Below are 25,972 nucleotides of genomic sequence, written 5' to 3' on the forward strand. Positions count from 1 at the left end.
CACAAAAAAATGTCATAGAGATACATTTCATCATTAAAGAAGTAAATTATTTTGGTAGAAAGATTTTAAAAAAATACAAAGCCGGGTAAAAAAAGAGAAAAAATGGTTTCACTAAGATGAAAAGGCAAATAAACAAAGGAAAGGTCAAACAAAAATCATCTATAAAAATATTCCAAGTACATTTTAAATGAATTTATACATTACAGAAAAACTGATCCTTGCAACAAAATTTTGTCAAAGTTCAAATTTACTTTTTATAAAAACAAGAATGAAATGAAAAATTTCATAATCAAATAAAATTAAGTTAATAAACAAAAACTTATACTTTTGCTGCTAACAAATTAGAAGATTACATTTTATAGTTAAAAAAGAATGGTTTACATAAGTAATATTTAGAAAAGGAATAATTATTATAAAAAAATAAAAAATGATACAATTTTTCAGCACTGCACATCCAACATCAAGATGTATTAAAAATAAGTTTTCTCTTTGGGTTGAAATTTCTTAATAAAAAGTTAACAATAAAAGTAAACTAGTGTTTACAACTAATAACCATCACAACTAATTATTTAATTCCAGTCTGTTTTCTTTCAGTTCCTTCAGTGAGATTAAAGGTTTGGTATTTATTACTTCCTTTCAATATCATATAGATCTGAAATTTCTAGTTTTAATTTTTTGTTGAACTTGCAGTACATTTTTATTTAACCTTCACTCAGAAAAAAGCCTCAATTACTTTTGTCAACAAAATATTGTATATATATTGTATGAAATTAAGAATCTCTTCCAACATACTATAAGGTGCATATCACATAGGGTGTGTATCAGAAGACTATTTTATTTAATTAAACTATAAAAAATCTCTTATTTCTCACTTTCTTCAATCATTCAAGCTAACAAGAATCACTTAAGAATTTTTTTAATCTACTTTTTTTTTAATTTGTTAAAAAGACTTTACTTTTTTATTTTTTTACAACATACTTCATTATCATAGTGGCACACTCCAAGCACAACAGTAATGTGTTTCAAGTAAATATACTTTTTCAAATTGTTCTAATAAATGAATATCTGAAATTATGTAAAATTCTGGTTTGAAATTCAATAATTTTTTGTGCAAGTAAAGTTAAAAAAGAATATGAGGAATTACAATTAAATAAAATAAAAATCATTAAGTTAATTTTTTTTCATAAAAATTTAATTTTTGAATTTTTTTGAAAAATTACATCTCTGTAACTTTTAGTTAAAAGTCAGTTTTTAAAGTAAAGGTTACAAATATTTTTTATAGTGCTTGAAGGTACTATTACATGCAAACTCTAAGATAAAACAATTAATCATGGTACTGAAACATTATTACAGACAACATTAACTGAAGAAAATGAATACCTGAATTATAAGTCGAGGATGGGATACCATATGTTTCCATGCAGGTATTCCAAACAATGTAACAGTTACGGCAGTTGGTTCATAAGTAGTGGTGTCTGGGGTATCAATAATACTACCACCAGCCATTTCCAATGCATAATCTGCAGCTGGTCCATATAAATAGTATCCTAGATCAACTGTAAAAAAAATTATATTTTCACAAAAATGAAATATCATTTGTCTGCACATAAGCTACAACTTGAAGATTTTTTGTTAATATTATTGAAAAATTATTAAACTTATAGCTTATGACAGTCACCAGGCAAGAAAAGAATGCTTGGCCTAATAAATTTAAAACAAATAATTATTTAAAAAAATTTATTTTTTACTAGACAATACTTTCTTTACTGTCACCATTGAATTTCAATATCATATTGGGTCACTAATTTTCTTATTCCACTGTAATAGAAATCAGCTGTTAGTTTTATTAACCAAAGAGCAATAGATTTTTCAACCTCTTCATTACTACATTACCACCCAAAACTATTTTTAGGACAAACAAAAATCAATAAGGATCAGACATCAATGCAAGGAGCCCATCTAGTACAAATTATTTTCTAACCAAAATTTTCACTAACCATTCTGTGTAGGAGAATCCTTGAAGTAACAGAAATTAGCTCTGTAAAATCAGCAATATATATTCGAATAATGTTGTCAATTGTTTGTTTCAGTTCTTCAATCAGAAAGAGGGTATGTAGAAAAATGTTCATTATCAACATACAATTTTCATTATTGAATATTATGTTCTATTTTCTCATACTTTCTATTCATTGTAAAGTATAATAGAATACCAAAAAATTACAATTACTTTTCCTTTTTTTGACAGGATGAGAAATAAATTTCTGCAGATACGAAAAATGCCAATCCAGAGAGGATTCAAAATCTTCTGCAAGAAATGCAGAGATGCAATCATTCTCACCATACTTTAATAAAAAAACAACAAAACACTATTAATTCAACAACAAAATTTGAATACCAAATTTGATATTTTTGAGTTTCTCAGACGTTGTAATGTTTATAGATTTACTTTATATAATCATATAAATTTAGTATTCAATAATCTTATGATTTAATAAAAATTTTAACTCAATAATACGATTAGTTTCTACTTACCTAACTGTTTATTATCATGTAATGGATCACAAAATGTATGTAACAATTCTAATTTCTGTAAAACATAAATGACAAACTTAATATAAATTAAAAACAATTACACACAAAATAAAAGTATAACAATGAAATTCTTATTTATAATAATAAAAAAGAATCATTATAAGAGTTGACTGCATTTTCTCATAAGCTCATAGTTTCACAGCACTTGGGGAAGAGCAGTGTGGAACATAAAATAGAGAATTAGAATGCTTAAAGTACTTAGATACAAAATTTTAGATGCTTGTGCTACAGCAAAGAATGCAACACTACTGAGTGTCAACCACTTTATTGTTTACAAACATTTCAAGAGAAATATATAAAAATGTAATAATAAAATAGAAGTTAAAAAAGATAAAAGCGGTTAAATCTGTTTGCAAATTACACTAGTCAAACCAAAGTTTTAATTTCCTTAGAACAATTTATATCACTCACTATTCCTAAAAACATATGTATTTGTTAACTACTCGTAATGTTCCATCACAATTAAAAACTTATATATATATATTTATAGAACCCAAAAATAATCAGAATTATAAAAAAAATTCAAAAATCCTGCTAAAAGAAACTTGAGTCTCCTTCAGATTACTTTCAATGTGACTGGATGCATTTGTTCCTACATTTTTTCTACTGCTGGCATTTTTTTAATTCCTATGGTAAATGTTATCCATGGTATATTGTAATTTATTTTTTCCACTTCACCCACATAACAAAAATGCTTCCCTTCAAGATCTATTTTTCATAATTAGGAACGAGAAGTGGTACAGAGGGGGACTGGGTGAATAGGAAGGATAAGGAACAACCATCTTGTTTTTTGAATAAAGCTATTAAAGATGGAGAGGAGTGAGAACAAGTGCAGAAACCAATCATCATTTTCTCACATTTCTGACTATTTTCAGTGCACACTCTTGTGCAATCCTTTTAACACGTCTGGGTAGAAATGCTGATTCACTGACCATCCAAGGGTAACAAATTCATTCACTGTGACCAATTCCTTTGACGTACTTTTCGTTGTCTCATGGAATTAGTGATTTCCAATGGTTTGATTGTTATATGGCTTCACAATCATATCTGTACCACCAGTACTCTTCTCCCATTAAAACTTAAAAAACTTCATTTTGTAGCTGTCCTTCAAAACATGGCATTAATTAACATTAATGCATTTTTTATCTTCTATGTGCAACCAAGACACAACTTTTGTGGTAACTTGTTTCATAACCAAATTCTTACAATTCACAGCTGTGAACTCCAAAATACATAAGTCAATTGAGAAATCTTTCTATTTTACTGATAACGATCTTCATAGAAGTACTGCAAACTTTTTCAAGATTTTTATGTTTTCTGATTGTAAAAGGTTGTCCAGCTCAAGGTTAGTCTTCAAAAAATATTTCTCAACAACTGAAAAGTGAAAACCACTGGTAACTTATGTTTTATACACAGCTTCCTCCTTAAATGTATCTTGAAGTATTAATACTGTTTCAGTGGTCATTTTCCTTAAGATGAAACAAAATTTCTCAGATTCTCTGTTATTTACAATCGGCCATAAAAAAAATTGCAGAACACATTTTCAAGCACTGGGAAAACTAACAAGTACCCCTTACAAACCTACACAGAACACCAGTAGGTAGGCTGATGCAGAATACTGTATACTTGTTACAACTAACAGTAGAACTCACAAATATGTACAGATTACCCATCAGACAAAAATTCCAATTATTTTAGGGATTAAATAACACAGTTTACAATGGTAAAATTGTCTGGAATCTATCTAGTGATTTCAATATATGTTTTGACACCGAAAATGAGAAAAATATTATTATGTTTATTATTATTTAAAAAAATTCCATCCCATAAAGTTTTTTCACAATTTGTCGTTTTTTGTTCTTCTATAGATGTTAGCATATTAAAAGAATCATTTTTTAAAATTAACGTTTAAATAACAATATTAATTTTTCTTATGAAAGAAACTGCAAAAAGTTGATATTCTGAATAAAAATATAGTGGACTTAAAGAAGTTAAAAACAGTAATAAATCTATAACATAACTTCCATGTCACTAAATGTCTGATCATTTTCCTGTTGCCTGTCTGCCTTCCCACCACCACCATGTGCTAATCTAGACAAAAAATTAAGTTCAGTACCTTTTTTACAACTTTGATGTGAATTTGAGCTAATAGTTTTTGACAACTTCATTCATTTAACTTATATTATAATTTTTTTAAGTACTTATATTTTCCAAGTAACTATATTTGCATTTAAGTAATTTTATGTAACTTATATTTTACAAGATTTTATTGAATTAAAATCCAATGGCGTCAAGAGGCTGCATCAATGGATCTGACTATTTTTACTATATTTGTCAAAATTACTGTCAAGAAACAACAAAGAATTACAGAATTCTTAAAAAAAAGTACATTTTGCATATTTTTGTGTTAAATTAGGGGGCTAAGACAAATCTTGGACCCCTCATAAGGTTTGTTCAGTGTGTGTTGAAGAGCTTCAACAGTGATCACAAAGAAAAAAAACAAGTCTTTCCATTTTGGAGTGCCTGTGGTTTGGAGAGAACCAACCAATCATAGCAATGATTGTTACTTTTGTTGTTTATGTGTAATACAGGGATCCAATTTAAAAAAACAGAAAGAACATTTTTTGGCCAAACTTTCAATCAGCAGTACATCTGTACCTCATGAACCAGAAATACTAGTTCCTTCACCACCAGATAAATTAGATGATATATGTGATGAAAATTTCACAGACCAGTGGTAATGAACTGGATAATTATGATCCTGAAATTGATGAACTAAAACTATTTGAGCAATCCAGATTGAATGATTCGATGAGGGACTTAAACCTTCCTAAGGAGTATGCTAAACTTTTAGGCTGAAGGTTGAAGGTATATAATGTGTTAGCTCCTGGAACTACTTTCTACTGATTTAAGAAAAAAGCAAAAAAACTTTGTTCAATATTTTTCTCAAGAAGATACAATAGTTTACTATAATGATGTACTTGGACTCATGGAACAACTCCACACTGACTACAAGATTTCTGAATGGAAACTGTTCATTGATTTATCAATCAATGAACTGCCTTAGATTATTTAAATCTAAGGCAGTTCTTCTAGACAATGGAAGTAAGTACGTTTCTTTACCAGTAGGGCAATCTGTTCATTTGAAAGAGTGTTATGAAAATCTTAAGTTAATTTTAATTAAACTTTGACATAAGGATCAAGGTTAGACAATTTGTAGCGATTTAAAGGCACTTTCTTTGTTACTTGGACAACAAAGCAGTTATACCAAATATTTATGTTTTTTTGCCAGTGGGATAGTTGTGATACTTGGTGTGAAAAACATTGAAAGAGAAAATTTAGTAGAGCCAAGCAAAATTTTTCTTCTTCCATTACAAATTAAACTATGGTTTATGAAGTAATTTGTGAAGGCATTAAAAAAATATGGAGAGTCGTTTCAAGTACCTTAGCAGTCTCCAGGTTTATCAGAACCAAAGATAAAGGGGGGTATTTTTGTTGTGCAGGATATAAGGAAATTTATGAAAGATGAAATATTTAAATCTAAAATGTAGGAACAGAAAAACAAGCTTGAAAAGCTTTCAAGAGTACAGTTAAAAAGTTTCTTGGCAACAAAAAAAAGATGAAGATTGTGAAAATATTGTAAAAAAATATGTTAGAAAAATTAAAAAATTTAGGATTTAAAATGAGCCTAAAGGTGCATTTTCTAGATTTGCACCCTAACAACGTTCCTGAAAATCTTGGTGCAGTGTGTGATAAGCAGGAGAAAAGATTCCAAGACATGAAAGAGCTGGAAAGGAGATACCAAGGAAGATGGAAACTTAAACGTGGTAGCTGACTACTGTTGGATGTTAAAAAGCGAGACCACAGAAGAAAAAGCACCAAAAATATCATCAAAACAAAAAGAAAAAGATTTTATAAGGACTTGTAAGGACATAAATAGTATTTTACTGTGTTTTTTCATTAGTTTTAATGATGTTTTAAAGTAATTTTGTTTTTCATATCGCTTGTAAAGAAATTTTAAATTTAATTAAAAACTGGTTTTTATATTTAAAAAAAAAATTTGAAGCCTTTTTGTGAAAAATCCTTATGCGATCAAGAAAAATATGGATCAAGAATCCAAATTTGGATTCAATGTCATTATAAAAAAATCAGCTACCAAATTGAAAACAATTTTTTGATCATTAAAACTCAGGGCTGGGATGAGAACAAAGATTTAGACTTTTGCTTGCCACTGTCTCAGCAGAAGAGTAGGATAATGAATAATGATTTTTTTTTTTTTACTAAAAGCTTATATGATTTTTACTACTGTCTTAATATACATTTGTCTTAGGAATAATTTCTCCTATATGTTCCGCTGCACTGTATCAGCATCATCAGGAAATGAAAATTATCCACATCGTGTTTTGTTAGTCTTACACACAAAAAAACAAATAGTATCACATCACAATATTACATATAGTTTAAGTACATGTAGTCATTATCTAGTCTAAGTTTAGGCCTGAACTAAATACATAAATTGTGCCTGTATAAGTTTAGCCTTGTAAATATGTACTTAAATGTATAATATTTTGATGTAATTTTATTTGTTTTTAATCATTATCTACTTCATTTAAAAAAAAAGTAAATTTATAAAAATCATATTATCATATAATTTTTATATAAAAAAAATGTGTGGATTTTTAATTTTAATGTGTGGATTTCACATTTTACTGTGAAATAAGGCTAAAGTAGAGTATAATTGTAGAAAAAATTATGGTTCATAGTTTGTTTATGCACAATATAAATATCATTCACATACAGATAATAAAAAATTCAGAGAATTTTATAACTTACATCGGCTCAGTTTGTGCAAACTTGAAACTTAAACAACAATGAGATGTCAGATTTAACTGAATTTTTGAATACTAAGAGATAAGAAATAAATGTGATAAGGAGATGAGCTGCCCTTTTAATCCTGATTCTGCAAGTAATTATCATAGATTACTTTCATTTTAAATTTAAAAGCATTGGAGCAATAAAGATTGATAGTCGTCCACAAAGGTATTAAAAGTTTTTAAAGGTATTCAAAGTATAAATTGATTAATCTGTAAAAATACAAAAACATTACCTTCTTAATAACAGTGAATCCTGATTTTACTTTTTCTTCAAGTTGTGAAAATATTTCTTCAATACATTTTTGATCATTACATTTTAATATTACTTGTAAACTTTTCACAATTTCTTGTTCATAAACATAATCAGATACTGATAGCATTTCTTTTATATCTTGGAATAATATGTTTTTGTTGCAATTATATTTTATCAGTATATTTTCTATATGATGCAATATTTCATTTTTAAATCTGTATTTTGAGCATATTTCTACCACACGTGTTGCTATCATTTTACTACAGAAGAAAATTAAACACAGAATTAATTATCAATTAATTAATTAATTAATTATTAAAAATTATTAATTAATTATCAATTAGCTAAAAAACGTAAAAAAACATATATGCTAATTACTGTATAATGAAGAACTAAGAAGGATAAGTCACTGAATTGTATCCTTAAACTAAAAAAATAACCCCACTTTCACTAGTTTTCAGGAGAGGCAGGTGCTACAGCTTACTAGAGCACAAAATGTAAGATTGCAAATATTATGGCAATACCTGATCATAAATATATCTTTTATTACGACATATAAATATTGCATGCAGAATCCTTTCAGAATAACTCAACATCAGGTTATATTAAAAACTAACCTAACCAACTGGTACACAGAGATAATTATATTTTAAGAAACAGATTTAAATTGCTCACAATTTTAACCACAAAAAAAATTCATTTTTGTCAATGTCCAAAGATATTATTAATAATATTATATGCTATAATAAATAATTCATTATAAACAACCATTTCTTTTAAGGGTATAAGTTTTCACTATTGCCTACATCATAAATTGCACCCTCTCAAAGTCTCATTTTTTATAAGAAAACAATTATGATTTGATTTTTTGACACTACATGAAATTTTATACTAATTACACTTTACTTAAATAAATAACTCAATAATTTAAGTCTCCATAGGTCCAGTTGCCAGCCTCATTTCATTACCCATTTAACAAAAAAAGAATGTATTTTTTTTAAATTTATTTAACAACTTTAATGAAAATCTAAGAAAGAGACTGCATTAGAATTAATAAAAAAATGCCTGAAAAAACAAAACAGGTTGAATTCAATCACTAAGCACAAAAATTGAATTATCCAAATTTTTTTTAAATAACCTGCTTTTTTCTAAAAGTTTCCAGCTATAAACTCATTTTAACAGAGGCTGAATCAAACAAAATGAAATACAGAAAAATAAAATATTCAAATTTTAGCAAACAATTATAAAAACTTAAAATGTTCCTTTTCATTCCAAAATATTTCCCTTTAATAAATTAATTAGCAAATTCGATAAATTGAACATTAATTTGAAATTAAACTTTTTGCAAAAATACACTCAACCAAACTGTATAACAAAATATTTTTAAAAAGTTAATGTCAACTATGATTTTAGTCATTTGTGGCCATCCTCAGTGTTGTTTTTATTCTAGTGTCATACGAAGTTACTCCCAGCCATTTCTTTTAATTAAGCAGATATGTATTAAAAATGTAACTGACAAACATGTGTAGAGACATGAAAACAAAACATCTGAATTGTACTTGTTCATTTGCTATCTCACTGCTATGTTTTTGTAGATTTATATAGTTTATAATATGCAAATGTGTTCAGATGTGATTGTTGTCTTAATATCAAGGCAGTCAGTGTTGGAAATCTGCCAACAACATTTTACTCTAACACAAAAAACCTGTTTCAATCTTAACATCATTAAACATTATGAGATATATAAACATAAAAAAACATACGACACAATACCAAATGAGCATACACAACTCATATCATACACACGTTTTGACCACATTCTTAATATGTATTTGTCTAAATAAAAATAATAGCATCAGTTGATACTAACATAGAAACAACGGTACCAGTCATTGAGGATGGTTTTAAAGGCAAATGAAAATGTTTTGAAGCAAGTTTTCTATAAACTCTTTGTTATACATTGTTTGGTTTTATGTGTAATTATAAAACAAAAAGTTTGAATTTCAAATTACTATCATCAACAACAGTTATGGGAAAGAATATAACAAATTAATATATTGAAACAAATTGTTAAATTTCGACATTTGCAAGAATTAATTTAAAATTAATTAATTAAAGAAATTAAGTCACCAAAGGTACAACTGCCAGTCTTCACATTTTTTCATTATGAATTTTTTGTAAAAAAAGAAGCTTTCCAAGTAGAATTAAATATGTAGTTTTCTACTACAAAATATACAGATGAATGAAAGACCATGAAACATAGACATTTAACATAAATTTGGATAAAAATTTTGAAAATCTGAATTTTAATATATAGTTTATACATTTATAGTAATTTATATATTTTATATACAGTGCAATCATTTTATTGTGCACATCATGATACTATACATTATAATTTCAATATGGACTATAATACAGATTCATTTGATTTGATTCATGGAAAAGTTATGTACAACTGGTAATGTCTTATAGCATGTGTTGGAAATGTCCACTATTTCCCTGAAGGCAGGTTTGAAACTTTCACAACATATTTTTTGACACCCTTCATAGGACATCAGGGCTAATGGAATTCATCTCTGCAGTATTGACTTGCTCGGTCTTTTGGAGTAAATGGGTTTGCTCAATATCCTTTCAAACAAGCCAGAGAAAGAAGTCAGGTGATAAGTCAGGGGACCACAGACCTTTTGAGATCATGTGATCATCAAACACTTCTTTCAAAAATTCCACAGTGTTTTTGGGTGTATGGCACATTGCTCCGTCTTGTGGCAGGTAACAATAGTGTTCATCAGACTGAAGAAGAGCTACAAATTGCATAATTATATACTGGAATGCCGGACTGTCAAGGGTTTTATAAAAAAAAAATTGGGCCCACTATTCATCATTGAGAAATCGCAAATGTATCTGTATTATAGTCCATATTGAAATTATAATGTATAGTATTATGTATAGTATTTAGACAAATACATATTAAGAATGCGGTCAAAAAGTGTGTATGATATGAGTTGTGTATGCTCATTTGGTATTGTGTTGTATGTTTTTTTATGTTTATATATCTCATAATGTTTAATGATGTTAAGATTGAAACAGGTTTTTTGTGTTAGAGTAAAATGTTGTTGGCAGATTTCCAACATTGACTGCCTTGATATTAAGACAAGAATCATATCTGAACACATTTGCATATTATAAAACGTATAAATCTACAAAAACATAGCAGTGAGACAGTATATGAACAAGCACATTTCAGATGTTTCGAAAAGTGGCAGTCGACTCGTGAAAAGAGACCTCGGTGGATTCTTTAATGTATTTGAATAAGTTACTCGGGTTCAAGCACACTTTTTAATGTATTACCTGTTCTTGAATACGTGGTTTCTATACTACTAATATAAGAAAATATTCAATGATTAATAAATAACTCATCATACATTAAACTGTCAACTCCAGCATTCACCAAGGTAGTAGTTTGACTGGTTAGTAGTTTTTATAACTACTAACCAGTCAAGACTCGCTTTGCTTGCCCAACCATCTAGCCTGGACCGTCGATGTGTTCATGTCTTCATGTTTGTGAGAATATTAAGTATTTTACCGAAATATTTTAAGAAAAGATATATTAGTGTGTACAGAATATTTTGGTTTTATATTTAAAATAGGCTTAAGAGTAGATGTAGAATTTAATAGTTTTTAATAGAAATATAATGTTTAACGCTAGCCATTTTGATAATAGGGATTCGCTTTTTTGTTTAGTCTTGTGGTGATGGTTGCTGGTCCAGCTGCTGCTATTGGGACTGAGTGGAACATGTGATGCGCCAGCTGGATGCATGCCAACAACTCTCTCCCGCTAAACAAAGAATACTTTTTTTTTACTGCTAATTATTAACTAGTAATCCCTTTCTTATATTAATAAATAAAAATACAAATATAAAATGTAAATAAAAATAACCTACACTTAGAAATTAAATAAAATAATCTGTAAATTAATTGACAAGACTGCTTCTAGCAGGACAGAGTTGGCTGAGAGAGTCACCATGCACACCACCATTGCTCTGTGGCAATAGCAGCTAAAATAGAGATGTGAGAAAGATTACTACATTTCACATAAAGGTTTTATTAACCTTTTTTTTGCAGGTATATGACTGAAGAAATAAAAAAAATTAAGTAGTTTCAAAATAAACTGTTAAATATGAGGGTCTGTCAACTATAAACTGGACTTTTGTCTTCATGGCTCGCATATGAACAAGGAATGGGCTGGTGTGGAGGTATAATAAGGGTGATGGTAATTCACCCACCTTGGCATTCACTTCTCTATGGTCTGTACCATCATGTCAGAACAAGAGGTTTCATCATCGGTTGCATAACAAATTAACGTGAAATTTCTCATAAATAAGAGTATCAAACCCTTCAATATGTTGATGACTGCGTATGTAAGTTGGGAATATAACATCATGTACCCAAGTCTACAATCGAGCCAACAAAATTAAAGGAAGGTATGAAGCTATAGAAAAATATTCACAATAATTTGTAAATAACAAGTTATTTTATTAATAACTTGTTCTTGAATGCAAGAACAAGAACAAGTACAAAATAAATGAACTATAATAAATTTAGGTTACACATAATTAAGTGAACACTAGAATTGTACCAAAGAAGGGATACCAGGATAAAATGTTTCTTTAAGTTTACAGATACTTTTGATTTATTTTCTCTGATTAAGAAGTACAGTTTGATAGAAGGTACATGATATCCTAGTAAAGAAGCCAATGAATGTTTTGATCAAGATAAAGAATTATTTCCATTCATAAAATGTGGCATATGACCAATGGTTATACAAATGATTAATTTTTAATGACAAATCAAACCAAACTTTGATTAGATTTTTTACTAGGATCAGAGCATTTTTCAATTTTCCTTGATGAAAATAGCATAAAAAGTTCAACTAGTCATTAAAAATGAATCATTCTGTATCACATAAAAAACTCATAATTATTAAATATTATTATAAAAAATAACAATTTACTAACTTTGAAATATCTTCATTATGTGTTATAAGATCACTACGAAGTACATGATTTTGTTCAGCAAACTGAAAATTAAAGTAGCAGCTCACTCCTTCATAGCCAAATACACAAAATGTTGATCCTGGAAATACATAAGGATGAATAAATTACACTACAAAATTTTATGGTATAGTTTAGTTGTTACTTTTTAACAATAAAAATGATTAATAATGTTTGAATATACACAAAACTTTTATTCCAAGTTGGCTCATAATAGCTAAACCATTTTTAAATTTGCAGATTTGTTAGATTGATTCAAACAACTCATTCAACCGAAGGTTTATCTGAAACGTGTTATAACTACAATACCTACCTTGGAAAGAATTACTAAAAGAAAATTCATCAACTGAAAAACTTACCCTGGAGCAGACATTGATAGCAACCATAAATTAGTGTTAATGAAATGTAGATTGGGAGATTTAAAACCCTGAAGAAAAGGTGTCAGATGAATCAGTGGAACTTAGAGAAGCTTGAGAAAGAGGAGGTAAAGAATTTTGAGGAGGACATCGCAAGAGGTCTGAGTAAAAAAGATAAGGTAGAAAATATAGAAGAAGAATGGGAGAATGTTAAAAAGAAAAAACTTAAATTAGCAGAAGAAAACTTAAGCGGAACAAAGAGAACTGGCAGAAAACCTTGGATTTCAGATGATATATTGCAACTGATGGATGAACATAGAAAATATAAGAATCCTAGTGATGAAAAAAGTAAAAAGAACTATCGACAATTAAAAAATACAATAAACAGGAAGTGCAAACTAGCAAAAGAAGAGTGGATTAAAGTGTTCAGAAATGAAAAGAGAAATGAACATTGGTAAAATAGACTGAGCATACAGAATAGTTAAGGAAAATTTTGGGGTACATAAATTAAAATCTAATAATGTGTTAAACAAAGATGGTATACCAATATATATATAATATGAAAGGCAAAGTCGATAGGTGGGTGGAATATATTGGTTATACAGAGGAAATGAATTAGAAAATGGTGTTATAGAGGAAGTCAAAGAGGATGAAAGTGGAGAAACAATATTGAGATCTGAATTTAAGAGAGTATTAAAAGATTTGAATGGCAGAAAGGCTCCTGGAATAGACGGAATACCTGTAGAATTACTGCGCAGTGCAGGTGAGGAAGCGATTGATAGATTATACAAACTGGTGTGTGATATTTACAAAAACGGGGAAGTTCCATCAGACTTCAAAAAGAGTGTTATAGTCATGATACCAAAGAAAGCAGGAGCAGATAAATGTGAAAAATACAGAACAATTAGCTTAACTAGCCGTGCATAAAAAATCTTAACTATAATTCTGTACAGAAGATTTGAGAGGAGAGTGGAAGAAGTGTTAGGAGAAGACCAATTTGGTTTCAGGAAAAGTATAGGGACAAGAGAAGCAATTTTAAGCCTCAGATTAATAGTAGAAGGAAGATTAAAGAAAAACAAACCAACATACTTGGCATTTATAGACCTAGAAAAGGCATTTGATAACTTAGACTGGAATAAAATGTTCAGCATTTAAAAAAAATTAGGGTTCAAATACAGAGATAGAAGAACAATTGCTAACATTTACAGGAACCAAACAACACCAGTAATAATTGAAGAACATAAGAAAGAAGCCGTAATAAGAAAGGGAGTCCGACAAGGATGTTCCCTATCTCCTTTACTTTTTAATCTTTACATGGAACTAGCAGTTAACGATGTTAAAGAACAATTTAGATTCGGAGTAACAGTACAAGGTGAAAAGATAAAGATGCTACAATTTTCTGATGATATAGTAATTCTAGCTGAGAGTAAAAAAGGATTTAGAAGGGACAATGAACGGCATGGATGAAGTCCTACGCAAGAACTACCGCATGAAAATAAACAAGAACAAAATGAAAGTAATGAAATATAGTAGAAATAATGAAGATGGACCACTGAATGTAAAAATAGGAAGAGAAAAGATTATGGAGGTAGAAGAATTTCGTTATTTGGGATGTAGAATTACTAAAGATGGACGAAGCAGGAGCGATATAAAATTTTGAATAGCACAGGCAAAACGAGCCTTCAGTAAGAAATATAAATTGTTTACATCAAAAATTAATTTAAATGTCAGGAAAACATTTTTGAAAGTATATGTTTGGAGCATAGATTTATATGGAAGTGAAACTTGGATGATCCAAGTACCTGAGAAGAAAAGCTAAGAAGCTTTTGAAATGTGGTGCTATAGGAGAATGTTAAAAATAAGATGGGTGGATACAGTAACAAATGAAAAGGTGTTGTGGCAAATAGATGAAGAAAGAAGCACTTGTAAAAATATAGTTAAAATAAGAGACAGACTTATAGGCCACATATTAAGGCATCCTGGAATAGTCGCTTTAATATTGGGGGAGAGATAGAAGGAAAAAACTGTGCAGGCAGGCAACGTTTGGAGTATGTAAAACAAACTGTTAGGAATGTAGGATGTAGGGGGTATACCGAAATGAAATGACTAGCACTAGATAGGGAAACTTGGAGAGCTGCATCAAACGAGTCAAATGACTAAAGACAAAAAAAATTATCATTTTGCCTAACAAAGTAGCATATTACCAGAACACACAAGCAAATTTTGTGCATTATCTAATAATGTGTAGTCAAGTGTGCAATCCGATATGTTAATTCACCAAGATGGAAACTGTGGAACAAAAATGATTTTTAATAATTTTTTCTAGTAAAGCATACATAACATCTGAAAAACCCTACTTTTATTACAATATAACTCAGGGTTTTATTAATTTTCTTTACCTTGATTATAGTTTTAATGTTAAAAAAAGTAGGTGTTATGTTTAAAATTTTACATGAAATGTTCACACTTTGTTCAATGAATTTTTTTGAGGGCATTCATGATATAGTTGATCGATCACTTTCACAGTATTTATAGTAACTGTGGTTAAACCTCTTATATTTCTCTACTTTAATTACTGTGATCTTTTTTAACTGATATTTCATTAGTTTGATACATCAGGTTTTAAAGAGTTAAAATAACTCTACATTAACTATTCTTTAAGATGGGATGATTGTGTTATGAATACAATAATGAATTGGCTGACATAAATTTAATACACCTCAGTGCTAATATTATTTCAATCTATACTTCAATCAAGTCAATTACAGTATATCGGTTAGTCTGTTTGTGTTTGATGTAAACCACAGGAATACTTCATATGATGATTTAATGTATGGTATTTCTAATCATTTAACAAGTAACAGGTTATTTGTTGTAGCTGCCTGTATATTGTGGAACAGGTTACTTGATAACAAAGCAGGTGATGCTAGGGTATGATTCAATAAATAATGGGTTTTTTTTTGTAGATGAGTCCTGAAGGAACACGGTTTAGATTTGGTTGTTACTCCTGAAACCTAACCGCTGAATAACATTGGTATCAGTCTAGTATTCAAATCCATATAAAAGCAAAACTGCCTTTACAAGGACTCAAACCTTGAAAATCAGCTGATTTTGCAATGAAGATTTTAACCACTAGACTAACCCAGCAGGTTAACTCCCTCTGTTAATACCAAACAATTTTCTTGTAAAAAGAAAATAATCAGATTTGTAATAACTAAGTCAAGTAATGCACCCTGTATCCAGTTTAAAATTTTACATTTAAATTAAAGAAATTTATCCCTAAATTAATATCAGCTTAATTTTTCTACTATTTTTTGTATAATCCACTTGTTACCTCACGGAGCCCTCAGTTACCCAAGGTTTAGATTTTTTTTGTATTACATTAAATTTTTTTCATACCTTTTCTGAAATTATAAAAATGTTTTGACTGTACATTTAAACAAATTTCAAAAGCTAAACCAGCAACACTTTCACTTTTTACAGCTAACAAGCTAATGTGGAACAAAACTAACTGCATATTACTTGAGATATTCAGAAATTTTTGAGTTTGAAGGTATTTTTCATACAGTACAAAATTCAATACTCACCATAAAAAAAGTTAATATAACTGGCTAACAGCCTGTAATTACAAATAGAATAATAAATAAATAATTGTGACACTAATATGGTTGTCATGAATTTTTTAATTATTAAATAAATTTACCTGCAATCAAAGTACATAACAGAACTGTTAGAACAGCAGGAAAACATCTTTTTGTAAACAACTGCTTGTTATGACCTAAAAAAAAAATTAATTTGTGTAATAAGTCACTTTCACATTTAAACAGAGAATTTAGAAATTTCAATTCCCAAAACCTAATGAAGTGCATTTTTTTCATAAGCAGTAAATAAATACAAATACAATATGTATAAGGTAATACTAAGCCAATTTGGAATTTGCCTCCAAACCTAACCTTTTTTCTCAAGTGCCGATGTCATAAATGTATTAATTTTCTATGGATATTTTAGTAATTGTAAAACCTAGTCCACTAAGCAGCATCTGATTTAAAATTGATGATTTACCACTATTAAACAAGAGAATTTTAAGTCTAGGTAAAAGGAGTCTTTACCAAAGAAATATCCCATAAAATTACAATACTCTAAATTCATTGTTCTCATTCAGTCAAATTACTTAAACATCATTAACTCAGTTTAACCACAGATAAATATTATAGGAACAAAAATGTTATTTATCTTTCCAGCTGAATTAACTTTTTTAAATGTAAAAATTATATCTTTAACATTAACAAAAGATCTAAAATTGTAAGAGCTAATTCTGGAATAGAATTTTTTTCAACTTTCAGATTAGAAATTTTTACATTTTAAAATGTTTAAAGAATCCTTATTTACATGTTTGATGTCTTGGATGTGCTGTTTTTCTCATCACATTCAACATTTTGAAAAAATCTTATAAAATTGAGTTATCAGATGTTAATATTTGAAACCAAAATTAATTAATTTTGATAATAAGGTTACTTTAAACATTTATAAAAAGAGTGTGCATGCACACATCAATAGATATCAGAGAATCTGTAATCCTTGTCACATAAAATGTTATCTTTGAATGCAATAGCTTTTATGGAAAACTCAGTATCACATGTAAGTGGATTTTATGAAAAGTATAGTTGAGTTCAACAGTTATACTAGAGAAATCATTGATAGCATACAGAAAATTATCGACAACAAAAATTGATTAAAAGTGACAAAACAACTGTACAATATGCTAACAAACAAAAAAAAATATATCTTAAAATATAACTTTAACATTACATTTAAGAAACTGGACCCTGTTTTAAAAGCATAAAAGATAAATTCATCAAAAGAATAAATAGCAGTAAAATTAATATTTAAAGATAATAATTACACTTTACATGAGAAACACAAGGAAAAAAGGAGACAAATTAGAATAAAACATCATTATAATTTTTTTTTAAATCAGAGAAATCTTTTGACCTATATTATTTGAAATGCAGTTATAAAATAAATTTAATTGAAACCTAAATTATAAAAAATATCCACAACAGAAATTAGATAGTTCGTAAATTTACTTAACAGCAACGACAGAAAAACGTGACTGTTTAATTATTAAGGGGAACCAATATCTAATATCTTTATAGAATTTAAAAAATATAATTTATTATTAAAATTTTTCCTTTAAAAATGTACAGTCTAGATATTGTTTACCCAAGATATCTCTACAACAGTTAAACATTTACATTACATGTACTTCTTAAAATAGACTTTTACTTCATCCTACCCTTTGTAGAAAAAATGGAATAGGGGTGATGAATACAAGGGACATTCAATAACAATTAACGAGACAAATTTATACAGAGAAAAAACAGTTCATTCAATGAAACTTTTTGAGGGTCAAGTTGGCAACCTTGGAAACACATTTAATCAGCTGTTTGATCATAATTAATCTAAACATAAACTCTTTTGTTGATTCCAGAATGTCAGCTCTGCTTGAAACGTGTATGCCAGAAGAGCAACGTTCATGATAAGATTTTTGCTGTCAGAAGGTGTGAAACTGGCAGAAATTTACTCAAGAATGTTAAACCGATATGATAAAAAGTGTTTAAACTGCAGTAATGTGCATAAGTGAGTGGAACAGTTCAATTCGGGCAAGTGTGACTGATCTTCATCGCTGTGGAAGACCAGTTGAAGTTTTGACTAGCACGCTGCCAAATTGCATAAATGATCTTATTTGTGAAGACAGACAAGTCAAAATTTCCCAAATTCTAGTTTATGCAGTATTACTGTTGAAACTCCGCATTCAGTCATTCATGATGTGCTCAATTATCGCAAAATGGGTTCCAAGACAGTTGACTCAAGCCCATAAAGACACCCACATTCACTTTATTCTGAGCTGAGTTTTGAAGTGAAAGATCTTTCTAGAAGCGATCAAGAACTTTCTAGTTTGTGTAACCTGTGATGAAATGTGGATACACCATTTCAAGCTCGAACTGAGCTTGCCAAACGGCAAAGTCTTGAATGGAAACATCCAGATTCACCCACCAAAAAAATTCAAAACTCACACGTCAGCTGGTAAAGTGATGCTGACAGTTTTCTGGTACTCGCAAGTTCCATTTTTAGTGACTATTTAGAAGAACAATGAACCATGAACAGTGAGTACTGTTCTAACATGCTCCGACATAAAGTGAGGACCACAATAAGGTGAAAACATCAGGGCGCTCTCTAAAAAGGTGTGATTCTCTTGCATGACAAAATGTACCCCCTCATCGCTCAGAGAATGGAAGAAATGCTTGAGAAGTTGAGTTGGGAGGTGCTGTCACATCCTCTTTACAACCCAGATCTCGCCCCGTTCGACTTTCATTTGTTCAGTCTGCTCAAAGACAAGAAAGTGATCAAAAAGGCAGAACATGAATGGTTCAAACAGGAAGGTAAAGAATTCTACACTGTAGGAATCAGAAAGCTTACCGAGTGGTGGGACAAGCTAAATGTTACTGGAGACTAAGTTGAAAAGTATTGCAAGTTTCATTGCCATGGAATAAATAGGTTTTTCTCTACATCAATTTGTCTCATTAGTAATTGAACATCCCTCGTAGTTTATGTAGAGTGTAATAAATTACATTTTAAGTTAATATTTTACTTTCAATTGAACTGTCAAAAGCAGATTGCTTTATTACCTAATATTAATTAACAGCTTTTCACTTTTTATATATTCATTTTACAGTTTATTATTTCATTCTTATCTACTACATTAATAGAAATAAACAACAAAATTAACAAATAAAAATTTTAACAACGTAATTGTGAATATATTGAAATTTTTATTTTTTTCTCTTTGCTAGTTTATTTCCATAACTGTTTTGCATACATTTTTCTTTATAAATAATGGTGGTAAACAGATAGTTACAGCTTATAAAGTATCACCAAGGTAATTACCATGCTGTGCTATTTGATCTTTTTGTTTTATTGTATCATACTTCTTCCTGTACGCTAATATTTGGTTACTTTCTGAATCACTGCTTTCATCACCTACAACAGTCATTTTAAAGATAGATTTAATGGTACTGCAGTATTCATATTGCATATTATATTTAATAAGAATATCCCCAGTAATATTACATCTTATGTCATATACAAATTTATTAAAATAATAAGGTTAAAGATATTGAAGTTTTATTGAAGTTTAAAGATACAGAAAAAAAGAAAATGATTACAAAATAAAAAGAACATAATGATAAAACAACAGCACCAACGAGCTACATAGCTCTGTGTTGTCATAACTTTGGTTTAATACACTCAACATAAATTATTCAATTACGTAATTGAGACATCCTAATTCTTTTTTTAAGTACGGTATCTTAAAAACACTACTACTAAAAACTTTAGTGAAGACAAAACAGATAATTAGTTCAGAAAGGCCTTTGGAAGAACATGATCCATTTATGGATATTAATAACTTCAAAATAAAAAAATCCTTTTTGTAATACATGATTCTTATTATACTTAATTAGTAATGTTACCTATTAATGTATTTTTTTAAATTAAAAAATGTCACAATCTTAATAAAATAGCATAAAATGTTATCACATAACCAAGGTTAGCTTATATAATAACTTATCAGCCAAACACGAACAATTACAATAAGTAACCTTCTGTGACTTCATACAATCTGTATGAATTATGCTTCATTAAGTTTTGATACAACAAATAGTTATTTAGTTTAGTTTTGCTTACCTAAGTATGTGGGCCTGTTTCTTATACCAGACTGTAAGGGATTTCTATTTATTACTATTTCTTTGTCACATCCAAATTTCAAAGATTTAGATGTCTCTGTAAACAGAACAAACAAAATGATAAAAAGTAAGTGTAAAATTACTAGATAATTAGGAACAAATAGCAAGAAAATCTGAGAACTAATTTAAAGAAAGAAAACAAAAAAAGCATCTTCTATTCAGTAATAAACCAGAAATATTTTCCTGAATTGCCTGATGTCAACTGATTTGTTGGTAATGTCTCCTTGGATAAGGAGACTCAAATTAAGACTCATTACATATTATGCAATTAGTTGCTGTCAACTGTTGACAGTAACCACTAAACTCAAAGGTTAATATGAATGTTTGCACACTTGGTCACAGCAACATTCAAGTTTCTGGCTACTAAGATAACAAGAACAACCAGCTGGTTGCAGTGCTTATTTTTCTTCAGGAGAAATGCATGGTCTAAAATTCAAATCCCTGCTACTTAGTGATGATATCAATGTATTTAACAAATAATCAAATGATTTAATAGACATTCTTACACAATTAAAATATTTAACTTCATTGCTTGTAAAAAGAAATACTATAAATATTACCTTTTTTATGTTCTTCAAATAAAGAATGCACCCAGTATTTTTTCCCTTTTGTTTTTATTTTCTAAATATTTTTTAATAACTACAGCTACTTCCTGTACATACATTCTGCTGATTAGTTTATGCAAAACTAGCAAATTCTGAATTGCTGATTTAGTCTTTTGCCAGTTTAGTCACTGGCAACTAATTACTTACATGCAACCAGATGTAACAATGTATTGGATTTGAATGTGTCTGTTCATTCAGTACAATATCGCAAAGTTTTTGTGTATTAAATAATATTCAAGTGTGTAAAAAATGTAGTCCTTTTTTGAGGATATTAAGGTGTTAGCAAACTGATTAATAATTTGTGATTTGCATCAATGAAGTAATCAGCAACTGTTGACTATGTTGTTACATAAAGCTTTTAAGTGTTCATCATATCTTAGGAGCTATAGCCCACTTGAATAATTTAAACAAATAGATTTTCCTGATCTCATTATAAAAAGCAACAAACAGAACACCTTCAAAATATACAAAATAAAAAGAACAGAAACTCTCATTCATAACAACTCAAATCATATAACCTTATATAAACTATCGTTTTTAAAAGAATGATTCACTGAAATCAACATATCCATGTCACCTAATGACAAACATGTAATAAATTGTAAAACACAACTCTACCAACTTCTACACACTATCAATAGACATAAAAATAAAGATAAATAAAACGAAAAGTATAACTAACACACTAACCAACGTATAAAGAAACCTAGAGAAAATAGCTGTTTTTTAAATTGGCTTACAGTGTGACCTTCAGAACACAAACGTAAAACCCCATTCACTACATAAAGAAAACAATCTCCAAATAAATACAACACCCCAGAATAGATAAATTAAACTGCATAATTTTCTCCATTGCTCATATGGGATTCAGTTTAAAATTTAAACTTATTACTTAAAATTATTTCTTAGCAATGTAGCCAACATCTCATCAACATAAGTTATATAATAACAAGCCTTCATAATCTACACACCAAAAAAGGAGCATTTTATGATCATTGTGAAATAGTTGACATAAGAAAATGTTTAATAATGAAGATAATTATTCAAAAAAATTCTAAATGCATGTATTGGCTTAAAAAATAAATTGGCATTACAATAACTTAGTAACATGAAGCAACTTTGGGCAATGAAAAAGTTAGTACTTAGATTAGTGAAAACCATCTTAAAAGTTAGCATAAGCAGTGTACTTCTATTGAATAACTAATTTTTATTAGCTTAAAACTTAACAGTTTTTATAAATTTTTTTTTCACTCTAACAGAATTCATTATACCTAATCCAATCGGCATTAGCAATTAACCTGCATTTACTCAGAAAAAGTACGTTCTTAACACAGTTATTCTTAAACTGCATAACCTACAATAAGAAGTGTATAAAAAATAAATTATTTCGCCAACATACTTAGCATAACTAAGTGAATTTTTTCTAATTGATGAAAATCACGTTCTTTTTCGGTATCCAAGTCTACTCAATCAGCAGATATTCCCTTTACTTTTTATGACAATATTTATTATGTAAAGATTAACAGCATAATAAAATACTACTTTAAAACAACGAATCTAAAACTTAAAACGTCCTAATGGATAATGACTTAATTCTTATTACTAGATTTTGGCGCGCAGTGTTTTACGCAGACGGTCTTCGGAAATTTAATTTCGTCGTTAATTATGTTCTTGGCTATATAGCAGAGCATTCAATACCGTACATCTGAATTATTGCAGAATAAGTAACTCAAATACATTACAAGGACTTTTTTAAGCTGTTTTTAGACTATCTTTTAATAATCAGTTTAATTAATTTTATATGACAAAGCACATCAACCCATCAATAATCTCGATGTAAACAGTGCGAACCCAATATCAGCTGATATTAGTCGATCTTGAAATGATTTATTTATATCGCTAAACATGTATAGAAATTATGAATATTAATTATATTTCACCCATATTCTATATTCTAAAGTTAAAACAAACGATAAAAAAGTGGTATTAAACAATATATTAATTCTGCATCTGAAAAATAAAAACGACAAAATCAGTAGTTATCATTTACATCGGTACACCTTATGATTCTAGCTGATGTAGAATTATACATATGTGGAAAAACCGGGTAGCTTTATTATTCTAAAGTATAAAGAATTATATCAATTTTAAGAAAAATAGTGTAAAGTGCTGACAACGCAATCTACAAAAAAACATTTTTAACTATATTGCAATAGGTTTTCTGGAAGTATCTATTTTAACTCGACAAATATCTTATAAACGCGGTCTTAAATAAAATTATTTGTGGAAAAGTTCTCTTTCGTCTCACAAAAGTCTCAGCCGAATCATAAGTGATATTTAATATTTTGAAAAATAATTATAAAACCTTTATATTCCAAAAATCTAGGGCTTGTGCCTAAACATATTATTTAATGACTGCGATCATAAAATGTTGGAATTTTTGGGGACTTGATTTTCCCTTCATGAGAAAGTTCAAGTGTGATGTTTTGTGCCTTAATGTTTTTTAACTTCACGGTTTTTCTTTAATCTTTATGGAATTCATTAATTTATGCTATGCTAAGGCTGAAGTAATATTTCTTGACCATTTTAGCTGTATTACAAGCAAATCATAATGTATATTATAATAATGTAATAATAATGTATACAATATAATAATGTATTTAGACATAAAATACACAATTATTATAAAATAAAGAATAAAGGTCTCAAAAGTTCATATTAATTAAAAATATATATTCACAAAATAATATTGAAGTAGATATTTGAAAATACTGGTTCTATAAAATAGCTAAAAAATAAATCTCAGTTCAGAAGCTGATTTTAAGAGTGTAAAAGAAAAAGGAAAATTCATTTTGGCATGCCAGCAATCTCTGCCAGGTTAACCAAAACAAAAAAAATTAAAGAAATTATTTATATATATATATATATATATATATATATATATATATATATATATATATGTACAAAAGAATGTATTTCAACAATTAATCTACTATATGGTGAGGTATCATATATTTTTTCATCTGAAAGTAACCAACAAAATGCAAGTAGCTTTTCACAACATAAATAAGATAGCACCAACCAACTTTGATGTCATAATTCCAAGTTTCACCAGTTTTTTCCTACTTAGCCTCTGGGAATCACTGCCAGGTATTACTTCATAGGATGATTGAGTTTGATATGTATGAATGTAAATGAAGTGTAGTCTTGTACAGTCAGGTCAACCATTTCTGAGATGTGTGGTTAATTGAAACCCAATCACCAAAGAACACCGGTAACGATGATCTAGTATTCAAATCCATATAAAAGTAACTGCCTTTACCAGGATTTGAACGTTGGAACTCTTGACTTTGAAATCAGCTGATTTGCGATGATGCGTTCACTACTAGACCAGCCCAGTGTTTCTCACTGATCTCGACCAAGACCCCCTTTACCATACCCCTTAGCTACGAGACAATCTGATGTAAATTTGGTGTATAAAAGAGAATATAGAAGGTTTTGTTTTTTTTAATGTACCTTAATCAGATGTACAGTGTTGATTTAAGGCTAGAATGAAAGAGCAAGATCAGTTAGTAATTGTGCACATGGCCGTAGTATAATTCCCTATGTTTTGACTTACAGGCCACTAACAAGGAAGGTACTCCTAAACAGAAAGCCTTGTGAGTAGAGTAAAGGATGACTGAGGGTGTCTGAAGAAACTGATGAACATGTCAGCAGAAAATGCTTGCATATTCGCCATCCATTCCATTTACAGCTTTTACAGGCTTTAAAACTTGTAGACTACACTGTACATGCACTTTGTAGTTGAAATGTTACAGTATGAAGATGACAAATTGTGTTTTGTGATGATTCAACATTTCGTCTAAGTAAAAAAGTTAACATGCATAATGTTCATATGTAGGAGTCAGAAAATCCCTATAAACTCTTATAATGCAAAAGCAATTCCCTGAAATTAAATGTTTTTGAGTAATATCACAACAGCAAGTTTACAGACCATACTTTTTTGCTGAAGCAAGCATAACAGGAGTTGCTTATTTGAATGTGCTGCATACATGACTCTTTCCTCAACTGCAAGATGGACCAAAGAATTTTATTTGGAAACAACATTGTACACCTCCTCACTGACATATCTTGTACAGTTCTGGTTGAATGGCATTTTCCTAACCATTGGAATGGTCAGTATGGATCTGCTGACAGAGCTTGTTGGCAGTATCGTCCAAGGTCAGTCATTCTGACGCCATGTGATTTTTTCTTTTGGAATTTTGTAATGGATCTTGTTGGTATATGCCTCCTCGATGTCTAAATTACCCAATTTTAGGCACATAGTTGAAGCAGCTGTTGCTTCCTTTACACCAGACATTGATGATGGTTAAAGAATAGGAAGAATTCTTTTTTTGGTTGGATGTGTGCCATGTGATGAAAGTGCTCACATT

The 25,972-nt window shown here is 29.1% G+C and overlaps 1 protein-coding gene across 1 annotated transcript in view; it reads right to left on the reverse strand.

Moving 5' to 3' along the window:
* The window catches only part of LOC142320129 (klaroid protein-like), a 37,385-nt gene extending 14,270 nt beyond the window's left edge, over positions 1–23,115 (reverse strand). Inside the window, exons 1-8 of the mRNA XM_075357809.1 lie at positions 22,939–23,115; positions 20,876–20,971; positions 20,078–20,170; positions 16,833–16,907; positions 12,738–12,855; positions 7,700–7,979; positions 2,533–2,587; positions 1,381–1,556 (exon numbers count right to left, since the gene is read on the reverse strand). Of these exons, the coding sequence (XP_075213924.1) occupies positions 1,381–1,556; positions 2,533–2,587; positions 7,700–7,979; positions 12,738–12,855; positions 16,833–16,907; positions 20,078–20,170; positions 20,876–20,971; positions 22,939–22,945 (900 nt within the window). The 5' untranslated portion in view covers positions 22,946–23,115. The remainder of the gene's footprint in view (positions 1–1,380; positions 1,557–2,532; positions 2,588–7,699; positions 7,980–12,737; positions 12,856–16,832; positions 16,908–20,077; positions 20,171–20,875; positions 20,972–22,938) is intronic.
* Between the last annotated feature and the right edge of the window lie 2,857 nt (positions 23,116–25,972).

Source organism: Lycorma delicatula, chromosome 2, assembly GCF_047948215.1.
Source record: "Lycorma delicatula isolate Av1 chromosome 2, ASM4794821v1, whole genome shotgun sequence".
NCBI classification, from domain to species: domain Eukaryota; kingdom Metazoa; phylum Arthropoda; class Insecta; order Hemiptera; family Fulgoridae; genus Lycorma; species Lycorma delicatula.